The sequence below is a fragment of the Bemisia tabaci genome, chromosome 6 (genome assembly GCF_918797505.1).
Source record: "Bemisia tabaci chromosome 6, PGI_BMITA_v3".
NCBI lineage: Eukaryota > Metazoa > Arthropoda > Insecta > Hemiptera > Aleyrodidae > Bemisia > Bemisia tabaci.
This window is the reverse complement of record NC_092798.1, coordinates 7,675,932-7,701,044: the sequence shown is the minus strand read 5'-3', so window position 1 is coordinate 7,701,044 and position 25,113 is coordinate 7,675,932. Positions and strand designations below refer to the sequence as shown.

The 25,113-nt window shown below is 38.7% G+C and overlaps 1 protein-coding gene across 1 annotated transcript; it reads right to left on the bottom strand.

Moving 5' to 3' along the window:
• Nucleotides 1–1,234: 1,234 nt before the first annotated feature.
• LOC140224919 (transitional endoplasmic reticulum ATPase TER94-like) lies at nucleotides 1,235–16,422 on the bottom strand. Its single transcript, XM_072302060.1, has 15 exons — nucleotides 16,342–16,422; nucleotides 15,854–15,910; nucleotides 15,409–15,465; nucleotides 11,271–11,493; nucleotides 10,203–10,395; nucleotides 8,838–9,072; nucleotides 8,217–8,350; nucleotides 7,588–7,836; nucleotides 6,734–7,021; nucleotides 5,203–5,415; nucleotides 4,426–4,609; nucleotides 3,984–4,108; nucleotides 3,411–3,575; nucleotides 2,899–3,053; nucleotides 1,235–2,161 (listed from the first exon to the last, which is right to left on the bottom strand). Exons 3-15 carry the CDS (start codon nucleotides 15,437–15,439, stop codon nucleotides 2,068–2,070), a joined length of 2,289 nt encoding a protein of 762 aa, XP_072158161.1. The 5' UTR covers nucleotides 15,440–15,465; nucleotides 15,854–15,910; nucleotides 16,342–16,422; the 3' UTR covers nucleotides 1,235–2,067.
• Between the last annotated feature and the right edge of the window lie 8,691 nt (nucleotides 16,423–25,113).

Here is a 25,113-nt window from a genome sequence, read left to right as displayed (position 1 = left end):
GCTTAACATAGGTATGACAGTCGAATTTTGTATAAAGACAGGAAATAGCAAGATCTGATAATAAATGGAGAAATCACTCTTGGGAAAACACAGAAAGACACCATCTACTTGTTTAACTAAACGGAATTCAAAGTGAGCATTTTGACAGATTGCTATCCTAAAAAAGTAAAAATCTAAGCATCAGATCACTATCTATGAAAACAAAGCCAATGGTACGACATCAACACTTTGAACGCTGTACGTAGGAGTTGGCGCTGAAACAAAAATGCTTAGGCCTTGTCTCCATAGGACGTTTCATGGGATTTGTCCCAAGTTCAAATCGCATGAATGAGACTTCTGGGCTTTTTCCGCGTTTTACAGAACAAAAAAATTTCTTCTTCTCTCTGAACCACTCTGAGGGCTCTGTAAAGACTCTAATTGATACTGTGATGAGTATTCATTAACTCAATATTATTCCCAACTTCGCAAGTGAGATTTATCCCTGGGAAAAATCCCATGAAACATCCCGGGGAGACAAGGCCTACATGCATCCTTTTGCAAAAAAGAATCCAAGTCTGTTCATGATATTTGAGTTGTTAAGGTGAATCTACGCAGTTTTAGAACCATGTGAAACTGGTTTTGAATAATGAAATTTATTTACTTTGACTTTTTTCAACGATTTTGATTTGTACAATGTGCATAGTTGGTCAGGAGTTCAGGTTCAAATTTTAAAGCCCTTTTGAAAACAAAGGCAAAGCTATGACAGAGGTTTTCATTGATAAATATTGTCTATGAAAGAAGAAAATTTGTTGTAATTTTACCGTTATTTCCAGATGAGAAGTGCTAAGGGCCTAAAAATTTGATAGCTCCACAGACATCCATCCTCTTAGTCTGAATCTAATTCTCTGAAAATAATCTGAGAAATTTTCATGATTATTCATATATTCAAGCTATAATAGCTTGCAGAGGTAGAATGCCTATTTCCACCTTGGCAAACCCTCCAATGATTTTTTTTTTAATTGTACATTACAACGGAAAATTTTAGTGACTATTTTTAAAAAGATGATCAAAGAGAGAGATTAAAAATTGTGAGATGTAAAATAAATATTAAGTTTTAGGTAAATAACACCTATTTCAAGGCAGTTGGTTAGACTCCTATTGGTGTTTATTGTACATCGGGGCTAACTGTCAACGTCCGCATGCTCGAGAGTAGAGTTGAAAAACTTTCCAGGCTTCAGGAGGATAAAGCTCAAAATTGTTTACAAATTTAAAAATATATTTATCACAATATTAATATAATTCCAAGGACAAAATGAAAAAAGAATGAGGAACAATGAGAACAGTTCTAACATAATTACTAAGATATATAACTTCTAAAAACCATTTAATCTGATTCAAGAACTGCACATCAATACAGAGAACGTAAAGAAAAAATCGAAATCTTGCCAAGGAATAAAAGTAACGAAGAATTCATTGCTGATTTATTGGCATGACAGCTTGAATTTTCCGCAGCTCTCTTACTTTTAGTTAAGTCTCTTACAAATAGCTTAAACTTAAGGCACATTTCATTAGGAGAAGGGAAATTAAAGAAAAAAAAAAATACTACGCAATAAATCACCGAACGTTCTGGAATTTCGGCCTAATCTGGGCAGAGGATGGAGTAAGAAACGCAGGCTGAGCTTCCTCTCAAGGAACTCCAAAAATTCTAGCCTTGTTAAATTTGCTCGAAAAGTTCCCTCAAAAATTTAGATATAGTAAAATAGAGAAATAAGACATAAAACTTTGGGGGATACAGTGGACTAAAAACAAAAGAGAAAAGTACAAACGTTGTAAAAAAATTCAGAATTCAGGAAAAATTTGACTCCCAAGATTTCTAAATCAAGATTGCGTTACCGTCAGTAAAAACTCAGGAGGATGCAGAAATTTTACGGGGAGGCATGAGCTTCCTGAATTTAACTTTTCAGCTTGAATAGAAAAAGAGGAAAAAATAAAAAAATCTACATGTAAATCAATATCCATGTACATACAAAGCACACAGCTTGAGGGAGTATGTACGCATTCATGTTTGCCGTTTTTTGTTTAATTTAACTAGCTATATAAGTCGTCATCCCAATCATCTTGAAACGAGGTTTGGTCCCCGCCTGTGCCTTGAGCAGCCGTCCCTTGTTCTGCTGTCCGGAATCTGCAACAAAAATAATCGTATCTTTTAGCAATTAAATCAAACTGTGGGAGATTTTGAAGTTACTGGTCCTGAAACCCAAGGATCAAAAGCTATCAATTCATAGAACTGTTTGTTTTCAACATTTGTTGGATTTTACATTTTTTATAAAAAAAAGAAAAACAATTTGGGACTACTTTTTAAGCACGCGATAAAATAATTTAGGACCAATTTTAGCACTTGCTCAAGGTCTATCGAGGCAGGTCAAAATTCGAAGAAATTCAAGTAGATGCATTCTTGCTACCGGAAAAATAGTGATATGGATTTGGATAAGCCATATTCCTGTAAATTCTGCATAGAATTTTTCCTGATTTTCACTAGACGTTCAGAAAGTTTCGAATCAAAACAGTTCATTATTCTTTCAGCAGGGCATTTAGTAACTCCTGCTTGAAGAGGCATAAATAAACTTGGAAAGCCTCCATTTCATCTTTAAGACGTAGAGTATCATTCTAGATTTTTCATCATTATCGAGTTTCTCAATAATTTCTTCAATGAATACTGAAAAATTGTCAACCTTTTGTTGATGTAAGAAAAAATTCTTGTTTTGAACTTGTTATTAATGTTTTCAGGATGGGTTTCTAACGTACATAGCCAAAGTTACCCGCGGTTTTTCGGAATCCTTCAGATCCTGGAAAATTTAATGAAAAATGATTTTTCATAGCCTTCTGTTGATGCTGATGGAACATAAGTAATGAACATACCTGAAGTTATTTCCAAATCTTCTACTCCGTTGTAGAGTCTGTGCAAACATCTCGTACTTTCTGATATCGTTATCTGTCACCGACCGCCTGGCGAACTTCATCGCCTCTTTGAAATGGGCTCTAGTGATTTCTGGAACTGGGTCATCTTCGTCCATCTGAAAATCAACAGAACAAAATATAGTAATTATACCAGACAGACACAAAGTTGCATCGCTACAGAATATTAGAGATCTCATTCCAGGCCAAAAGTAAAAAAGCTGAGACGGTTCGACTTGCAGCCTGAAATTCATCTTTAGATTACGGAAGTACGGTAACAGATTCAGTGTCAGACACAACGCTTCTGGTGAGAGAAATTCTCGATTATGCAAAACAAAATTTGACATGAAGGCTTTCGCAAACTGTAAATGAAAATATATTTCAGTGATAGAAACTAAATGATTCTAGGATTCTTGAAATGTCCGATTAAGGAGTAGGTATCTGATCACATGAAATATTATAAATGAGGTACATACGTTCATTGCTCCTTGTTGTTGATTGGTTGCACGTTCCCGTTCCCTCTTGATTTCTGCTTCAATGCACTGCCTGATGGCAAGTTTGCAAGCCTGCTGACACACCTCTGTCAGATCAGCACCCGAAAAACCGTGGGTAACTTTGGCTATGTTCGTTAGATCCACATCCTGAAAACATAACAACAAGTTTAAAACAAGAATTCTTTCTAACATCAACAAAAGGTTAACAATTTCGAAGGGAAAGGTTTTCAACTTTGACAAGAACAAAACTTGGAGTTTAGGAAAATCAACATGTTGAATGAGAGTAGTTTGTGACATTGCTTGATGTTATTTTAAAAGAGTACAAATTTCTAGCATGAATTGAAGGGCAAGATGTGAATTTCCGACCTTGCCAGAGTGTTCATCATAATTTTTTGGCCTATTCTCATCAAATAAGCTCTCATTTTGGTTCCAGCTAAAGTTTGCAACAGGCTCATGAAAAAAATCTGAATACATATTTATATTTTTCCGTAAAGGGCGCTTCTGATTGAACGAAGCAAAAAAAAAAAGGTAACTTGACAGTAAAACATAACTTACACCAACAACAGGTGACTTTCTTAAGTTGCTCTTCAAAATAGCTTCACGTGATTTCTCATCAGGCAGTGGAATATAAATTAGCTGATCTAAACGTCCCGGTCTGAGGATTGCAGGGTCAATAATGTCTGTAGAAGGAAATAAAAATAGTTAGCAAAAATAAGTAGTAAATATACTTTAACTTCTCCATCAGTGAGCCACTATTAGACATCATTAGAGTGAGAAAGGCAAATCAATTCTTTCCTACACCAATTGAAATATTTGGCTCTCTTTGTCTGATTGGTTTTGATGATTACAACAGGGAGAAAAGTTGACTCTTAAGAGCAGAAAATTAAGGTGGTCAAAAACAGGGTTGGCTGGATTTCCTGTTTTTGTGGTCCCTCACTTAATAGGAGTCATTTGGTTTTCATTGAATAATATTGAAAATAAAAGTAGCTATGCATACCGGGCCTATTCGTAGCTCCAATGATGAAGACATTCTTCTTAGCGCCCATACCATCCATTTCAGTTAGGATCTGATTGATGATACGATCGACCGCACCACCTGCATCTCCTATATTACCACCTCTTGATTTGGCAATAGAATCTAACTCATTGAAGAATAAAACGCATGGAGCAGCTGCACATGCCTGTAAAATAAAATCATGCAGCATTTAGTTTCAAGTTAAAATATTATTACGTAAACTGATTTATATTTACGCTTGAGAGAGGTTTTTGGTCCAAATTTGAGAAAAAGTAGAGTCAGGAGATGCTCTCTTTTTAAATTTTTGAGCATTTTTAAATAATTTGGGAGGACTTACTGATTCTCACTTTTAAGTAAAATTCATGAGAGCTGTATTATTTATTCTGGTCGGGCCAGTTTTAACATAAGCTGTCCATCTAAACTGGAAGTTCTGAAAAGTGCATGAATGTGTAGTATTTTATCCATGGCTGAATCCCAAAAGTGTGAATCTCAATGAGTTTATCTGCATGACAATTTAGGGGGAAAACCCCTCTATCTGTCTCAGGCTAAGACATGTCTTTTTACCACCCTCTGTTGATAAAGCCTTGGAGTATTTTGTTCCAGACCAGATGGCGAACTATAATCCTATGATGATCCAATCAATTCAATAGACGAGTGGTTCTTTCTTTTATTTTTTCAAATTCACCTAGGTTTCCATTGTAAATGTTTGCATCCAATTGAAAAAGGAGAAGGGTAGATATTGAAGTATCCAAATCTTACCTTATCGAAAATATCTCTGACGTTAGCCTCTGATTCACCAAACCACATGGTGAGTAACTCGGGTCCTTTGACTGAGATGAAGTTGGCCTGACATTCGTTGGCTATGGCTTTGGCCAACAATGTCTTACCACAACCTGGTGGTCCATAGAACAACACACCGCGAGACGGCTGCATACCGAACTTTAAGAACTTGTCAGGATGTTCAACAGGGTACTGAAAATCAGAAACATTCATGAGTAAAACTAAAGCCCAGCATTAAACTTACAATCACGTGCAAATTTGAAAAACGATATTAATCGTTACATTTCCTCAGTCCAGAGTGCGATACAATGAAAGACTTTTTGGAGACAGAGCAAATGCTAGAGCTTAAATTTATGAGAAGTGATGTCAGAATATAACATCAAAAGATCAGTAGAGGTCAAATGTACTTGAACTGATTTTTTTGAGACCTTAAAACCCCCCAAAGTACGAGGGGCGTTCAATAAGTAAGTATCCCCCCTCTCTAAAATCAATAGGAATGGACCAATTTTCAAAAACTTGGGCTCAAAGTTTTCCTTAGGATATACTGAGTTCAACAAAACAAACCGCAACAAAATCAGACCATGTGCGGCCGAACGCGAACCGTTTGAACGCGCCGAGGTGCACAACGCTCCCGCCAAATCCGCGGAAATTTGAAGTCCGCGACAAGAGAAGAGCTTCTCTGCCAACGCTTCAGTCGTTCATCACTGACGAAAAATCAAAGAAGTTTTTGTAGAGGCTTACCTCACCTCTCTACATAACCAGCTCGATCCAAGCAGGTCTGATACTGATTGTGAGACAAAGAGAACAGCGTTCGGATACCACGCGTGTAGAGGTCTTTCAACTGGCTGGGGATGAAAGTGTTGACGGCTTGTTTGACCTCTTCCACTGATTCAAAATGAACTCCCCCAAGTTCAGATTTCAGAGAGGAGAATAAATAGTGGTCTGTTTTGCCATTTATTACCGTATCTAAAATCTTAACTCGGGGAAGTTCATTTTGAATCAGTGGAAGAGGTCAAACAAGCCGTCAACACTTTCATCCCCAGCCAGTTGAAAGACCTCTACACGCGTGGTATCCGAACGCTGTTCTCTTTGTCTCACAATCAGTATCAGACCTGCTTGGATCGAGCTGGTTATGTAGAGAGGTGAGGTAAGCCTCTACAAAAACTTCTTTGATTTTTCGTCAGTGATGAACGACTGAAGCGTTGGCAGAGAAGCTCTTCTCTTGTCGCGGACTTCAAATTTCCGCAGATATGGCGGGAGCGTTGTGCACCTCGGCGCGTTCAAACGGTTCGCGTTCAGCCGCACATGATCCGATTTTGTTGCGGTTTGTTTTGTTGAACTCAGTATATCCTAAGGAAGACTTTGAGCCCAAGCTTTTGAAAATTGGTCCATTCCTATTGATTTTAGAGAGGGGGGATACTTACTTATTGAACGCCCCTTGTAGGATGTAATTGTAAGTAGCATGTTATAAATCTGAGAAAGACGCTGACTGCAAAACAAAAGAAATTACCTGCACCAACTCTTGGAGTTCCCGCTTGACATTCTCCAGACCTCCGATGTCTTCCCAAGTGACGTTGGGGACTTCAACGACAGTCTCACGCAGAGCGCTCAGCGAGCTCTTGCTCATCGCATACCTAAAGTTCTCCATGGTAACGGCCAAAGAGTTCAAGACTTTGGCATCGCTTTGATCGTCTTCCAAGTCAATAAGATCCATTTTCTCTCTGATCTGTTGAAGAGCTGCCTCTGAGCAAAGGGACGCCAAATCAGCACCCACATGACCATGAGTTTCCGCTGCGATCTAAAATAAACAATTAAAACCATTATTACCAATGAGAATGAGTAATCATGCAGCCTCCAAAAAATAATATTTATTTCAAATATTGTGGATGAATAAGCATTTAAATCAGTAACATTTAGACAAATAATAACTCTTCATTTTATGAAATTTCTTTTTTCTAATTTTTCGGGATCTTTACCGACTTCTAGCAATACACAATCGACAAGTTAGTGATCATCAATAGGAAAAAGGACCTCATTGAATCTAAAGGACAAAATGCAAAATCAAGTAGCTGGCAGCATTGCTTAGGACAGTACTACACAAACAATTGAGCACGATAAATATCCAAAAATTTTAAACCACAGCTAAGAGTTTATTGTTGGAAATTCCTGGTTTAAAAAAGACTTTCAGAGAAAAACCGATTTTCAGTTTAAATCTATCTTAGGCCTTCCTGTTTTTACAGGAGGTTTTCGTGGGATTTGCCCCAGTGAAGTTTCGCTTGCGAAGGGAAAAATACTGTGTTAATGGATATTCATCCCAGTCCCAAAAGCAAGAAAAAGAAACAAACAAAAAAAGAAGAAAATTACCTGTTCTAGGTCAACGTCATCTGCCAATTTCATATTCTTGGTGTGAATACGCAGGATTTCTAGACGGCCAGTTGCTTCTGGAATACCAATATCGATTTCACAGTCGAATCTGCCGAATCTACGCAACGCAGCATCGATGGAGTTAGGACGATTTGTGGCTGCCATAACAATGATGTGAGAATTTTGCTTTAAGCCATCCATGAGTGTCAGAAGCTGCGAGACGATCCTCCTCTCAACTTCACCATGAGTCTTGTAAAACGAAAAAAAAATTTATTAAAAAGAGAACTAAATTACGAAATGATGCAGTGCCCACACAGCCAAACATCAAATGTTGAGGAAAAATGTTGTACAAAAATGTTGTATTTTCACTGTGCAAGTCTGGTTTTTTCATTTATCATAGTTTATTCTCTTTCAATTCTGTAATTACAAAATTCAGCACCAGCTGACCATTATTTTGGCAGACATTACTTTCTTTTGTTTACAAACTGACAGTTTGAATACAAAATTAAACTCCTAGGATGGTATGGTATCTTTGATGCTTAATTGAATCATATGAAAGACAACAAGTGAAAATTGGATTTACTCTCCTAAATATTTATAAATAATAGTACTTGAAGATGTGAACTTACCTTTTCTCTTTTTGGCGCAATAGCGTCTAATTCATCGATAAAGATGATAGCTGGAGCATGTTTATCTGCCTCTTCAAAAGCTTTACGCAAATTGCTCTCCGATTCACCGGCTAATTTACTCATAATTTCTGGACCTAAAAAAAAATAAGAAAATTGTCAAAGCTGCAGTTTCTTGCTGATTACAAATTCAATCTGCGGTCCACAGACAATCTACTTAGATGCAGTAGAATTATTCAGGGCAAATTGAAAATCAAATGATGATTGAGATACTGAAAACTATTGCGCTCTTTCATGCGACAAATATCCTCCATTTTTAGGCTTTGCATATTTCTGTTTCACATTTACAGATTTTAATTCTGTAGGCACCACAATATTTACACAAAATTCAGGGAGTATATGACACATACTAAAAGGAACTGGAAAAAATTTCATTAGATTAATGGGAATAAAAAATTTTTCCAACAGATTAAAAAGGTGCTATCAAACGTTGATATTTCTTACTACATTTTAAAAATAAAATTGATCTCTTTGAAATTTAACTAAATTTTGAAACTAAAGTATTATACGTGATGGAGCAAGGTAAAAGACAATTCGGAATAGAAGAAAAATAGAAATGCTTACCATTGATGAGGAAAAAGAATGCACCGGTTTCATTAGCAACAGCACGGGCAATGAGTGTTTTTCCGGTACCCGGTGGGCCATACAACAAAATACCACGCGGTGGCTTCACTCCTATAGCTTTGAAAAGAGAAGGATGACGCAACGGCAACTCAACCATTTCCTTAATTTGAGCTAGTTGCTTCCTGCAGCTTCCAATGTCATCGTAACCTACAGCACTGGACGCTTCTTCCTCTTCCTGGTGAAGGATTTGTATAGTTAAAATAAGAGAAAAAAAGATGATTCATTTAAAACAAATCAATTTTTAACTCTGGGCAATAATCAAAAATTCCTGGTATATTTGTTAAAGATTAATTCTTACCTAAAATACAGCGAAAAAAATAATATGCTGTTTTAGCACCTAGGATGTTAAAAATGAGTCTGGTGATCCGGAGTTGTTGTCCGTACTGCCCTCGCAGTTAACTTTACATCATGTGAATGCAAATTTAACTCTGTAGGTAGTTAAGGCAGCATCTTGAGATCACCAGACACATTTTTAACATCCTAGGTGCTAAAACAGCATATTATTTTTTTTGGTGTACAAAACGTAGGCTGGGGATTTTTCATCACAAACTTGAACGGTCATCCTCAAATCGATGGTAGACGAAAAAAAAAGAAAAAGGAAAAAAATCTTGGCTGAGCATCTCGTCATATTTGATTTACATTTTATCTGAGGCATTTTGCGTTCAAAACTTTACAAAAGAGAATTGAAACCACTACGAAATCTTTGCACAAGTTGAAAGTCATTATCTTTGAAGTTATTCCAAGAGCCATATATCTCGTTCCTACCTGCCCACAACTGCAGTTACGATCTCACTTTTCTTGAGACTGGGTGGGTATCGCTATTTCAGTATTTACGATAATTTCACAATAACTGACGGCGTAATTTATCATCACTCAGCACAGCAGTAGGAACAATTCATCACTATTTCTTTTGAAGATTTTTGACTCCTTCAATGATCTAATTTTACTGGAATGGAACCTTCCAAAACTCTACTAAGATTATGATTTTCTTAAATTAATTATTAAGAAGGTTGTAAGAAAGAAAATGAAAGTTTTTTTATATCAATTGAGGCTTTCTGTCTTCATTTTTATCCTCACCGAGAATTTTTATAGCACACACACACATACCAAAAGAAAAAAAAGAAGAAAAAAATAATAATTTTAGTTTGAAAATGTCCATTGTTAATGAGCAAGTTCCAAAGATTTTAACAGGAGTTCTAAGTTTGAGATTTTTGAAAAATTGATTGCTAAATCAGCGTTGTTAAACCATCCATAAATAGGAGCATACATAAAAAAATCTGATCAAATTTTACAAACTCAACATACCTCACGCTTGACAGCATCACCCTCAAAGTGGATCACAGTGTCCGGGGCAACAAGACAGAAGGGTGATGGGTCTGTTTCGACAACTTTGAATTCTACAGCTCGCATACCACCACGGAAAATGAATGAATCATCCTTGTAAATTGGACGGTAAGCCTCCAAGAAATATGGTTTAAGATAGACTTCAAACAGGTTGCTGTAAAAAAGAAACACAGAGATTAAGTTGCTGAAAGCAGGTATGTGCATACATTGGAAATCATTCATCGAAAGAGGACATTCAATTTCCTAAAAGTATTCCACGGCCCAAATTTTCCTCAGAGATTTACTCAATTTTTATCTAGAATTAGAAATGTGTCGTTGAGGATTAAGATAAAATACTACTAAGATATTGTGAATGACTCTTTTTCAAAGTAACTACTGCCAACAGAAAAAACCACAAGCAGAGGTGATTTAAAATTTAAGTATACTACTGGATACCAAAAAGTGCCTCAAGTAATTTTTAAATGGGTCCCTTGAAAAAAGGAGTGAGGTTATTAAAGTAGAGGGGAAGTTTCTGTCACTTTATTGGATAACGCTTGAAAACTGAGGGGGAAAAATTGGAAAACACCTGCTTACAAAATCTTTTTTATTTCTACAGCAAGGTAATTAAAGTCAGCAACTTTTAAACTTAAACACAAACGAACACCTCTAAGCAGCAGTTTTTCGGGTACAGCTTCTCCTTTCTTTAGGTGAACAACATTTCGCGGCAGAGAACAAAGTTTAAAGGAAAGAGGGAAGTCAACTTGTTCCCTGGCAAGAAAGCAGAATTCTCCATAAAAATTAATGTGAAATTTTGAGAACACGCCATTGACACATCACCTTGTCCAAAATAGATATTTGCTTTCCTGAGATCAATCTACTACATGAGCTGTTGTTTTGAAAATGAAGAGAAATACCTCACTAACTTGTGACAGGCTTTACAACATTAGTGCAAAAAATTTGATTTACCATGGCTAACTGCAGCTCAAATGAAGCACAGTCCTGTTTAAATAAGCTTTTACTTTAAGTATGTTAAAACGAAACTTTACTTACCCGGAAATTCCTGTGACGGTATCATCGTAGGGTAAAACATGGATACGTTTTCCATACTTAACATCTGGACAAGGCTGGATGGAAACAACGTCAGCCAGACGTACGCGCAGGTTATTCAGCACGACACGGTTCATGCGAATTTTTTCAAATGGACAAGTTTCATCTGCAAGAACGATGCACACAGTTTCTTTCCTGCGCTTGCCTTTAATCATAACTGTATCACCTCGGAAGAAAAAGAAGAAAAAAACATTGATCAAGTTGATTCTTTGCTCAACATCTGAAGTAAATCGATATATGTGGAAATTGCGTTTTTTTCGAGAGCTTCTGCAGATTACAAAATTATGAACTCTTGAATGAGGCCATTATGTCAACTTCCAAAAAATCTTTTTTCCTCGTTTTGTTCTGTTAAAGCTATGCTAAAAGCTACCCAATGATTTTTATTCACGAGGTTCTTTTTCATGGTACCACAGCTCTATTTTCAAATACAAAAAGAGAGCACTTATGCCAGTGCATTAGCTACGCTACATGGTTTCCAGAGAAGAGAAAAAAATGGCCGAAAAGGGACAAATCAACATTGTTTGAGCCAGAAGCCAAATTAAATGGGTAAGAAACTTAAAGAGTACCACAAGAAATAGTAGTTGAAGTTCATTTGCCAGCAAAAATTCATTAGTTCAAGATTTGAGAGAGGTATGAATGAAAAAACTGTTAATAAAAAACCAGTTTCCTCATCACACTATAAGCCTTGTTCTCAAGGTCATCATTACTTCCAGCTTAGAGAGGCAGGGTTTTGTTAAGCTACAGTGTACTAGGTTTTTTGGAAGTGGTCTCAGAATGATGGAATTCAAAGGAAAAATTAATTGGAAATTTTTTCCTTGGACCCTGCTCCCTTAAAACCTTGATCTTTGAGTAAACTTAGATGCTTGAGAGCTTCTCTATTTACTAAAAGATCCGGCAAAATTTATACCTAGTTAATTCTTTCTTATACCTGAGAATTTAAGCCAATCCTTACATTGGAATGATGATTTGTATAAGAGGGATAGGTAGCACACCTTAGGTATGCATGCATTACGAAGATGAAATGCATTGAAGCAGGGAATCTCATTGTTCCAATTTGAGAAGTCTACAGATTTATTTATTAACGGGCACTTCAATCACATGGTTATAAAATAAAAGTTTTGGAACTTGGCTTAGAATTTTCTCCCCTCCCCCCTTCCCCTAGTTAAGTATTTCTTTTGCTGGAAACTGCTGTGATAACCTGTCAACACTTTCTCATGTTTTTGCCTTAAATTTTCGATTTTCATTTCAATTTCAGACTAGTCATTTCAGACTAAGGGATTGTCACCTGAGTTTTCATTGACTAATGCTGTCGTGAGATTTTGCCTACAAGTTCTGTGAATGCTCCATACGATTGGATTTCGGGCTTTATTTTGGAGATTTCTTGATCCAGGTCTCGTGTGAAAAGTTCCCAGTTAGCTTTCTTGAAGTTGAAGCGTCTTTTGAACGGGACCGTGTTTGGTCTAATTGCTGCCGTTATATAACAGGTTATTGCTCGGTGTTGAGATTTTGGTATGGGTTCTTCCACTTGTTTCACTGTTTGCTGAGCTATCCTGTCAGACACAAAAATGTTGTCCGGGTTGTATCCTCGTCTCCAGCGTCCGCTATTAAATGATGCGGGCAATTTTGGATCGTGTATTAGTTTGAGGTTCACTTGGTCTACCCAGTTCTCCAGTTTCTCACCGTCGTCGTTGGTTTCGTTGTATCCCCACGCTGTACTGTGGCAGTTGAAGTCACCCAAGACGATGTTAACATTTTGATTGCGGAAGTTATCTGGTTCGTGGAATTTGAACGCTGTATTGGGTGGTTTGTACACTGATGTGACGGTGCAGGATTGGAGCTCTATCGTTAAAATGTCTACATCCTCAACGCAGGTCAAGGCACAGGAGCGTACGTCAATGTCTGGCCTAACAAATATAGCGCTTCCATACTGCTCGTGGGGCCTTTCTACGACTAGATTCATTCCATGGATCTTTGGTCTGTGACTATTTGGTCCCCTATGGGTTTCTTGTAACACTAAGATATTACATTTGTTGCGATTGCACATGTCAGACAGTAAAATTTGTTTATTTACAGATAAGCCTTCGATATTGCATAAAGTTGTTTTGAAGGCTCCGTATGGAGCTGATCTGGCATCTTTGGTTTTGGTGCTTCGGTGTTTGCAGGATCGGCCGACTTAGTCGTTGCCCAGAGGACGCCCGATTGCTTGAGGTTCTTCCGGTAGTTCGAGTGGTGAACGCAATCTTCGGGGAGGCTCCTGCAGTGTCCCCCTCCCAGGAAATGAGAGATTTTTTCGCCTTTTCTCGTCGGTAATTTTTTTCAAAATTCGATTTTTTTTTTTAAAAAAATTGAAAAATTTGCCGCCTCCTTGATTTGCCGCCATGAGCCACGGCCCATGTGGCCACCCCCTTAATCCGGCCCTGTTCGATACCATGTATGTTTTTTTTTTACTTTTTAACTGCAAAATGCAAACTCCAACAACCATAGTTTCACACACCACAACGTTATTTGTCCGAAAAATTTTGCAGAAAATCCTGCTCTGTTCTAGTATCAACTTAATTCTGAGTATTTTAGGATTGGGGTCCCTTTCTGAGGATGGCCACAAATTTCGGGAATAGTGAGAGACTTTGACAAACAGAAAATTTCTTTTGTCCAGCCACGTGAGGTGAAGATCAGAAACAACAGAGCCTTCCTTCCGAAGTTCAGGGCCTGATCCAGTGATTTCATTTGAAGCAGGATCGGAAACATTCTACTGGTAACTAACACGCATAAATGAAGCTTCGCACGAACTCGTTAACTGGCTGATCGTTGGTATAAATATTGAATAGTATTGGGGCCAAAACGCTACCTTGTGCGAGACCGTTCTTCTGTCTCCTCCATCGGCTATTCTTCGTTTGCAAGGTGACAAAGAAGTGTCTGTTCTGTAGCATGCACTGAATGAACTTGGCTAGTGTGTAATCTTTCGTTACACTATACACTTTTTTGGTCAGTAGCTTGTGGTTGACCGTGTCGTAGGCTGCACTAAGGTCCAGGAAGGCAACCCCAGTCACCTCGCCCCTCTGGAAACCGTCTTCAATATGCTGGGTCAAGTTGAGTATCTGTCCGCAGCATGAACGACCAGGCCTGAAACCTGCCTGTTCTTTTATTAAGGCTTCATCCACGTGATCCGATATTCGTTTCAGAACCATTCGCTCCATGACTTTGAACAGCTGGCATAGGAGGGAGATTGGCCGGAAGTTTTTAGCTTCTGTCGGGTCTTTTCCAGGCTTCAGAAGGGCAACAACTCGAGACTTTCTCCAGGGTTTGGGAATTTGCATCTCTTTGACACAGCTATTTATTACCGCGAGTATCTACGCTTTTGTTTTAGGCCCGAAGTGTTTGATTTGTTCAGGTCTTATGTCATCGAGTCCGGCTGCCTTGTTGATTTTCATTTCCTCGATGGCACTCTGAAGTTCTTGAATGGAGAATGGACACGCCAGGAAGTTGTTCTCTTCGTCCATTTTTCTTCTGATTTTACAGTCCTTCTTCTTCTTCCGCCTGGTTCTTCCATTGAGTAGCAGTTGGTGCGCTATTTGATTCGGTGTGACATCTCCATACTTACGCTGGGGGCTTGTTGGGTCGCCACTGAGGCTTTTGACTAGTTTCCATGCTTTCCTGCTGTTATGCTTCATATCGGTTTCCTGTAATAAGTTGCACCACTTCTCCTTCCTCGACTCAGAAATACTGAGCAATAGGCCCTCGCCTGCTTGGATTGTATCTTCCGAGAATGGGTCTTCGTTAAACAGTTCTTCGTATTTGTCTAAGGCTTCCTTCGAGATGTATTGGGTGCGACATCCCCTGGGTATGTGCTGTCGTGAGATTTTGCCTTATCATTAGTGGGACCCTTGTGCTAAGGTTACGGGCTACGTATATATTAGCATGAGTGCAACAATTACAGGCAAACATGGAAAACTTGAGTGGAATCATGCAAAATTTTGTGTAAATGGAAGTTATCTAAGAGAACGTAAGTTACGGAAACAATATAATTTTGATGTAACATAGTTGAACACAAGAGAGGAACATGCAACATGAATTTCCTTCTCACCTGATCGTATTCTATTCCAATGTATTCCCATTTTTCATGCTCACATTTAGAATCGTCCTGTAACATGAACAAAAACACATAGAGTTAAGGGGAGGAAGGAGAAGAGGAAGAAAAAGAAGTGGATTCAGGAAAAATATCTTACCAAAAAAACCGAGGGAAAAACAAACTATGATTGAATTTCAGGAACTTATTGCGGAAATTAGTTGCATGTATGGAAATGGAAAAATGCTGAGTAATGCGAAGGGTCCCTAACTGCATTGACTTCTACATACTAGCATGAGCACAACATTTATAGGGAAAACATGGAAAACTTGAGTGGAATCATGCAAAATTCTGTGTAAATGGAAGTTATCCAAGAGAACGTAAGTTACGGAAACATAATATTATTTTAATGTAACATAGTTGAACACAAGAAAGGAACATGCAACATGAATTTCCTTCTCACCTGATCGTATTCTATTCCAACGTATTCCCATTTTTCATGCTCACATTTAGAATCGTCCTGTAACATGAACAAAAACACATAGAAGTTAAGAGGAGGAAGGAGAAGGAAAAGAAGAAGAAGAAGTGGATTCAGGAAAAATATCTTACCAAAAAAACCGGGGGAAAAATAAACTATGATTGAATTTCAGGAACTTATTGCGGAAATTAGTTGCATATATGGAAATGGAAAAATGCCGAATAAAGCCTATGTAGAGCCCTCGATATTTTAATAAACTGTTTCGTAAGATGCGAGCGATCTTTTGCGAAGGATCCCTAACTACATTGACTTACTACATACTAGCGTGAGCACAACATTTATAGGGAAAACACGGAAAACTTGAGTGGAATCATGCAAAATGTCATGCAAATGAAAGTTATTCAAGAGAACATAAGTTGTGGTGACAAGAAATTTTTTTTTGTAACATATTTGAACACAAGAATTGAACGTACATGCAACATGAATTTCCTTCTCATCAGATTGTATTCTATTGGTGCGTACTCGCACTTTCCTTGCTCGGACTCAGAATCGTCCTGTAACATGAACACAAACACTAAAAAGTTGAGAGAAGAAGAGGAAAAAATAGAGTCAGAGAAGAAGCTTCGGGGAAAATATCTTACCAAAAAATCCGGGGGAAAAACAAACTATGATTGAATTTCAGGAACTTAATGTGGAAATTAGTTGCATACATAGAAATAAAAAAATGCCAAATAAAGCCTATGGAGAGCCCTCGATATTTTAATCAATTGTTTCGGAAGATGCGAGCGATCTTTTGCGAATGACCCCTAACTGCATTGCCTTACTACATACTAGCATGAGCACAACATTCATAGGGAAATCCTCCTAAATAAGCATGGATCATAAACACATTTTTCGTCATCCACTGGCACCTTCTCAGCAATGCTTTAATATTACTCTCAGCTCTCCTACCATAGAATCTATGATTATATGGAGAATTTAATAGGAGATATTTAATATGGAGAGGCACAATAAAATCGTCTCTCTAGGAGGGGAAAAAATCAGATCAAACTGACGAGCTACCTGGCTTCAGCTTCAACCATGATGAGCAAAAGGCCAAAGGCCAACGAAACTTTTTCATTTGCAGGTTAAAAAAAATATTGCACATTTTAGCAACACAGGGGCCAATCGGTGGAATCGTTGAGGACATCCGGCGTAGGACGAAAGTTGGTACGCCGTTTGTCCAATTCCTGACTATCTCATTTCAAATATATATTTTTGGTTAGATAAGGTTGGCTGGATTTCGATATTTTATAAACAACATATATATTTTTAAGGAAAAGTAAATATACCTTTTAAAAAAAAGAATATACATATATATGAAAAAAAAATTTATAAATGAAAGAAAAAAATATATATTTAGTAAATGGACGGACGGCGTTCCATAGGCGTCCAGCCCACTTTCAAACTGGAGCTCTCAAACTGGCATCAATTCTTCTATTTCTCAGCCATTTCTGCACGGAATTCCTTGAAAATTTCAAGATCTGATCTGTGATGTATCCAAACACATCGGTTACCTTCAAAGGTCGTCGGGCCGACGATCTTTGAAAGGCAACAGTCAGCAGTTCCATCGATGAGCCTCTTTGGAGCCCCTAGTTTGAAGGGGGGCTGGACGATCTATACAACTGATACATAGCAAAGCACGCCACGCCACTATAAGACAGAAGGAAGAGAGCGGTTCGGTAGGAAGTAGAGACGAGTGAGAAAAGTATTACTTACATTTATACACGCACTGCTTTCAGCTATATCTAAAGCACGGTCAGCAAACCTGGCGGCCCATTGCCCGGTTCTTTCAGCGGCTCTGTTTATCAGGTATATAATTCTGAAAAATTAAGAAGACAACTTTACTTAAATTAGGGTACAACAGGTGAAAATTGAAAATATGATAAGCGCCGTTCCATATAGGTGGAAAAATGGACACAAATCGGCATAAAATCTCAGCTCAGTAGTAGGGCAATGGCGATTTTAGAATAAGAGTTCATAGCCAAATTGTGCAATAACAATTCGAATTAAATTACAGTGTTGTTGGGTGGACATTGGACAATGTGGCAACGGTGTAACAAGTATTGTATGTTGCCCCTTCATTTTTCGGGTTATGCATATTGAGTATTACATACTGTCCCTTTAATCTGCGGTTATGGAACAGTGTTGGTTACCCCTTCAATTTGTTGGTTATGCAATAGTGTATATTGCCCCTTCAACTTGTAGGTTATGCTACAGCGTTGCCAGAGAGTTAATTATTGGTGAAACTTGACAACGTTCGACATGTGCAGTGTTGCCGGATGAAGCGCGAAATTAAATAATTTTTACAGTGTTGCCAACAGCCTAATCACAGACTTCTATGGCTCCCGGCGATGGAAGTGCGAGTTTGTTCCATAGCAGTTCCATCGCTGGAATTTTTGCGACCACAGACCGCGATGGGAAGGCGTGCGATGTTGAACGATCAACTGGAAAAGAGGATATTGTTCTCAACCAATCACCGTCCTTGATGCATTCATCGAAGATGAAGAAGCAGGTTGGAAAACATTGATGACGGGATATACTCAGACTCTAACCCCAAAATTTTGGTTTCGACCAATAACTTGAACCAAATCAACATCGATGACCCACGAGTGAGAAGCACGTAAACAAAAGAAGAACCCTAACTCGAGGAACTCCGGGCAAAATCGCCAATTTTGAATGCCCCTCTTTAAAAAAATATATGTAATCAATTTTCGCCGAAGTATATTTTTGCTTACAAACAGCGTTTTCGGTCAAGCTTTCGAATTTTTAAAAAATACTTCCGCGTCCTGTACGCTCAAACGTGTAATTTGTATCAACAGTAGTGTATTAGAAGTTAACTATCTTGCGTTTATGAGACTTTTAATTTTACTTATAAGGAAGATATTTTTTTGTTTTTTGACACCGTGATTATTGACACCATGATCAGGGCCCATTTTTGCGTTTTACTGTCTGAGCACGACGTCAACAATAATTGTCGACTCCGTGATCAGATTTTAGGTTTGTTGACACAATGATCGTTGACACCATGCAACGTTACCAATTTTCACAAAATACTTGCGCGTCCTTCACGGAAAAATGTTTAATTTATGTCAAAAATAGTGTGTTAGGAGGCTATCATCTCAAATTTTCGGGGCTCTAGAGTGACTGCTTCGTCCCTAAAAAAATCATCAAATCGTCAAAAATCTCAATTATCGCGAGATCGGAAATTTTACAAATGTGCGATGCGGCAGCACTGAAACATTTTACAATTTTACGTATTTCTGGCAACATTGCAATGGTCATAAATGAACTTGGCGTATCGAAATCATGCGGATAAGTCAGTTGCAAGACGTAAAGTTGAAACCAAACGGCGCTAGCCCGTTTTTTAGGAGAAAAATGTGATTTTTTCGTAAAATTCGAAACTTTAGTTGCCACCTAAAGGAGTTGGAATTTCGGAAAAAGAAAAAACACGGATCAGTTTATATTACGAGAGGCAACTTTTCTGATATTAAGCCGTCAAGCGATTTCCAAAAAAAGTGTTTTTCGCTCCACCCTATTACCCCTACAACTGTCACCTCTTTCGAAGGGCAAAGGAAACCCGTGGGAAAGGAAAAGACAGGAAACAAGTATTTTCGGGACTGAACTGTTTCCACTGAGTTGCTCCGAAAGTCGGTCTGTTCGTGTACGCTGTCAACTTAGTTGCATTGTGCATCTCGAGAGCAACACTGATTAGATTTCGAAATTTTGCGACTTTCTGAGAGGTTGCCCATCGCTCATCTGCTTTCGTCGGATACGTTCATTTACGGTCACGTTCGTTGATCGATGGATACCTAGCAGCAACATCTTCTTAATTTTCCCTCTCTTTTTTCGGAACATTTGCGATTTTTGAGTGTCCGACCAATTCCTACTTAGCATTTTCTGGTCATTGGTTTGAGGTTATTATGGTCGTAACTGCGGAGAACAAACGAGATCGTACATGGAAGACTTAGAAAAGTTGATTTTTTTTCTTGAAAAAGTGAATTCATTCCAAGCGTGGAATTCTCAGGTGAATATTTTGGCAAGTATAACGATCGGATCGCGGGGCGATGGCGGGCCGTAGCCGTAAACCGGGGGTCCAGGGAGCGGAGCGGAGCCACAGCGGCTAGTTATTTATAATGTTTCTTTTTGCCGATGATGTGCTTTTTGTAGTTAGCAATAAGGATCTATCAAGATTAGAGATGGATGTATTTATTATTCTGAACATTTTCTGACAATGGGCTGATTCGAATTTCTTCCAGTTAAATGTAGACAAAATCAAAGGAGGGGTATCGATAAGGGCCTTTTTTGGCCCCCTCCTAGAATCTGGAAATTTATGCGGGTTTTCCAAGTTGACTCAATGTAGTTTACGGAAATAATCATGATTTCGCCCATAGGCCACTGGATACGTGTTAAACGGTTGCCTAAACATAGGTCTGCAGGCGCATTTTGGCGAAAACTCGTGTTTTTCCATCACTCCGGGGCTTTTTTGACACCGAGCGCACCGTCTAACTATAACGAGCTTTTGGTATGTTATTAGGACACATTTTAACTATGGTTTGGTTTTGGTTAGATGATGCGCTCATAGTTAAAAAAAACTTTTTACAAAAATCTTAAGGAAACACGTCTCTCGAACTGTATGCACGCTAAGTATACGAGGTCTGTTAGATTAGAAACCGGATTTTGGTCATAACTAGCCCACATTGCGTCCGAATTAGGTTTTCTTGAGCTTTCCTGATAGCTGGAAATATACTTAAGAACGCTACGTTCACAGATTTTGTTTATTTTGATCAGTGTTTATTCTGTGTCATCTTGAATACGAGTAAGTCAGGTGCGTTTTGCGATTTTCAGCATGCGATCACTGATAGTGCAAACACTCAACATTTAATTTTGTTTTAAACTCGGTATACCTTGTACCGAAACTTTTCGTATGCTAAGTAAAGTTTACCAAGATCATTGTATGAGATGTTCCCACTGTTTTGAGTGGGTTAAACGATTCAAAACTGGTCAGGAGTTCGTCGAAGATGAGGGTTATGGGAATCGACCCTCGACGGCAACTGACATTTGTCACGTGGAAGAAGTGCGGGCGAAAGTGCTCGAAAATGGTCATTTCGAGCTTGTTGAACAGAGTAATATTTCTGAAGGCTCTGTACATACAATTTTGATAGAATATGTAGACACGCATCGAGTTTCAAGTACACTTGCCCCTTGATTGTTGTCCGTTGAACGAAAATCCAACCAAATGTCAATTTCCTTTTAGCTGTTTGAACGTTCTAACAATGATCCTACATTTTTGGATAGGATAATTTTCGGTGACAATACTTAAGTGTACGGCTACGATATGGAGACGAAACTCCAATCGTCCTTGTGGGTTGAAAAATGTAGTGCAAGACCGAAAAAAGAGAGACAAGTTCGGTCAAACATAAAAATCGCAAAACACCCTTGAGGTTGCCTTACTTTAAGCCACATACCAACAAAGCTAATTATGATTTTTCAAATTTGTGAACGTAGCGTTCTTAAATATATTTTCAGCTATCAGAAAAGCTCAAGAAAACGTAATTTGGACGCATTGTGGGCTAGTTATGACCAAAATCCGGTTTCTAATCTAACATACCTCGTACAGGGTGGCCCAGACCTACCATACCAGGCCTTTTCCTCGGTTAATTTGGGTCGTAAGAAGTCCAGGACTGCGGGGATGAATAGGGAATCGACCCCAAGGAATCCGAATTTCATGGTCCCAAAGCCTCCCTGGTGCCCCTTGGGGGGGTAAAAGGGGGGTCCGTACTTTCAAAAAGCCCCCTTTCAAAAAAATTCAAGTTCGTTAAATTGACGTGGAGACTCGGAAAAAATGTGTATTCATGGGTAATCGACCCCAAGGAATCCTAATTTGAGGGTCTCGTTGTCCTCAAAGACTTTTCTGATGGGGCACAGGGGGTCTCTGAACTTTTAAATTCAACCGGTGTGGAGGTTACCTCTGTGCCCCCGGTTGAATTTAACAGTTCAGAGACCCCCTGTGCCCCATCAGAAAAGTCTCTGAGGACAACGAGACCTTCAAATTAGGATTCCTTGGGGTCGATTACCCATGAATACACATTTTTTCCGAGTCTCCACGTCAATTTAACGAACTTGAATTTTTTTGAAAGGGGGCTACGTCCCCCACCTTTAGGGGTCGGTATTTTGAACACGAATGGGCCGATTTTGGATTTCTTGGTGTCGATTTAAGTTAAAAATTTCCGCACGTTCTGATTCCGATGAAATAATTTCAAAATTGACATAAACCCTGACTTTTGAAGTACGGACCCCACTTTTACCCACCAAGGGGCGCCAGGGGGGCTTTGGGGCCATGAAATTCGGATTCCTTGGGGTCGATTCCCTATCCATCCCCGCAATCCTGGACTTCGTACGACCCAAATTAACCGAAAAAAAGGCCTGGTACGGTAGGTCTGGGCCACCCTGTATTATCGAGGGCAATTATCAAGCCTTGTTAGACTCTTACAGAGAGATTTCCTTCAATTGTGTCCAAAAAAAAATTGAATTTTCCATCAAACAGCTGTGCAGATAACGGATTTTGGAGTACAGTGGACTCTCGATAATTCGAAAACCTTGTTAATTCGAAGGAAAGTCCGTTTCCCTTGAAAATCTCTCGATAATTCGAAGAAAATCAATGTATTTTTCTCCCCTCGTTATTTCGAAATTTTTAAGCCGGCGCGGCCCTCTATAATTCGAAATTGCAACGTAAATTCTCTCTGTAATTCGAATTTTGGGAAGTAAATATGGTCCTCCCTCTATAATTCGAAATAAGACGGTACATTCCCTCTACAATTCGAAGTCAACTGTTTATGTACCTAGGTGTCTGAAAGAGCTGATAGGATTGTCAAAATGTAAACATGTAATTAATAATTTTAAAATTAAATATAAATAATTAATACTTAATAATAACTTAGTGTAATTTTTACCTCCGTAAAGAAATAAACTGATATTTTTGGTTCCTTTTGACGTAAATCCGTCCATTTGCCTCTCTACATTCGAACCTCTCTAATTCGAAATTTATCCGCATGAATCTCTTTAATTCAAACTCTCTTTATTTCGAAACCTCGCTAATTCGAAGAAAAAGCCGATTCCCTTCAATTTCGAATTATCGAGAGTCCACTGTAGTGGAGGCATATATTCCCTAATAGCATAACATCAACTTAAATCCGGAAATTTATGCAGGTTTTCCGAGTTGACTCAATGTAGTTTACGGAAATAATCATGATTTCGCCCATAGGCCTCTTGATTCGTGTTTAACGGTTGCCTAAACATAGGTCTACAGGCGTATTTTAGCGAAAATTCGTGTTTTTCTGTCACTCCGAGGCTGTTTTGACACCGAGCGCATCGTCAAAATAAAACGAGCTTTTGATATCTGATCAAGGATGCTTTAGAACACATTTTAACTCTGGTTTGGTTTTAGTTAGATGATGCGCTCATAGTAAAAAAAAAAACTTTTTCAAAAGTCGACGTTTAAGGGACACCAGCAAAAATGATAGGGAACACGTCTCTCCAACTGTATGCACCCTATGTATATTCTCGGGGGCAGTTATCAAGCCTTATTAAACCTTTACAAGGATATTTTCTTTAATTGTGGCAAAAAAAAAAAAAAAAAAAAAAAAACCTAACGACGTAATTCCCTAAGATCTATGCGGATGTCCCTTAGACGTCAATTACAAATAATTACAAGTATGGCAGTAGAGTGTAACTTGCTGCAGGTGCTGTTCATATGGCTATCAAAATTTGGCTTATTGTCCAAAAGAATCCCTAAGTATTTTAATATGGAGACAACTCAATTTCTTGGTTGTTACTCAAGATGTTGAAGGAACCTACAATATTTTTGGTACTCAAAAGCATAAGGAGGGGTATCGATAAGGGCCTTTTTTGGCCCCCTCCTAGAATCTGGAAATTTATGCGGGTTTTCCAAGTTGACTCAATGTAGTTTACGGAAATAATCATGATTTCGCCCATAGGCCTCTGGATTCGTGTTTAACGGTTGCCTAAACATAGGTCTACACGCGTATTTTAGCGAAAATTCGTGTTTTTCTGTCACTCCGAGGCTTTTTTGACACCGAGCGCATCGTCTAACTAAAACGAGCTTTTGATATCTGATCAAGGATGCTTTAGGACATATTTTAACTCTAGTTTGGTTTTAGTTAGAAGATGCGCTCATAGTAAAAAGAAACTTTTTCAAAAGTCGACGTCTAAGGGATATCCGCATAGATCTTAGGGAATTACGTCGTTAGGTTTTTTTTTTTTTTTTTGGCCACAATTGAAGAAAATATCCTTGTAAAGGATTAATAAGGCTTGATAACTGCCCCCGAGAATATACATAGGGTGCATACAGTGGCGTAACGGACTTCCGCTGGGCCCCCCCGCAAAATTTTCTCTAGCCCCCCCCCCCCCAATGTCGATAAAATTTCAAAATTATCCTCCCCTTCCGCCCCTCTCCCTCCCTCGCTCCTTCCCGTTTTTCCTCTTATGGTCGGGGCCCGCAGCACGAAAATTTCTGCAAAAATCAGCCTTAACCACCACAAATATCAAAATGGCAGCAGCTTTTATCTTTTTACCTTTAGGTATGGTATGTGCAGGATTTAGCCTATTTTTACGTTATGTCCTTAGGTTGAATTTGACTCATCCCTCACCGTCCCGGATCCCGTACCCGATTAAATGGGGCCACTAAAGGATCAACGATCTAAAGTGGGGCGGGGGCCCAGGCCCAAGAATCAAAGGGCCTTGGGGCCATTAGATTCTTGCCCCCCCCCCCTCCCAAAGCCCGAAATACGAGAAAAGACAAAAAAAGAGAAAATTATCTAGTAATCACTGAGTGGACATTGGAAAGCAGGGACCCTCCAGCAAACAAAAAGTTAGGAACAGTCCGAAAGAAGTATGAAAAACCCCGAGCTAACAATAAAAATCAGAGGAAGAAGCCCCATCTCTGTAAGTAGAGGCCAAAAGTTTGAAACTAAAGTTGAGCATCAAAAAGAGAGAGAGAGAAAAAAAAATCCCAGCGGCCGAGGGAGGGCCCCCTAGGCGCCTGGGCCCCCCTGCATAGCAGGGTCTGCAGGGGCGCCCGTTACGCCACTGGGTGCATACAGTTGGAGAGACGTGTTCCCTATCATTTTTGCTGGTGTCCCTTGAACGTCGACTTTTGAAAAAGTTTTTTTTTTTACTATGAGCGC

Excerpts from the sequence above, each read along its gene's own strand:
- LOC140224919 (XM_072302060.1), bottom strand. The coding sequence starts at position 15,439 with ATGGGAATACATTGGAATAGAATACGATCAG. Across the intron at positions 8,351-8,837 it reads ATTCTTTTTCCTCATCAATG|GTCCAGAAATTATGAGTAAA; the intron begins GTAAGCATTTCT and ends ATTTTTTTTTAG. Across the intron at positions 2,162-2,898 it reads AGATTTGGAAATAACTTCAG|ATTCCGGACAGCAGAACAAG; the intron begins GTATGTTCATTA and ends TTTTTGTTGCAG.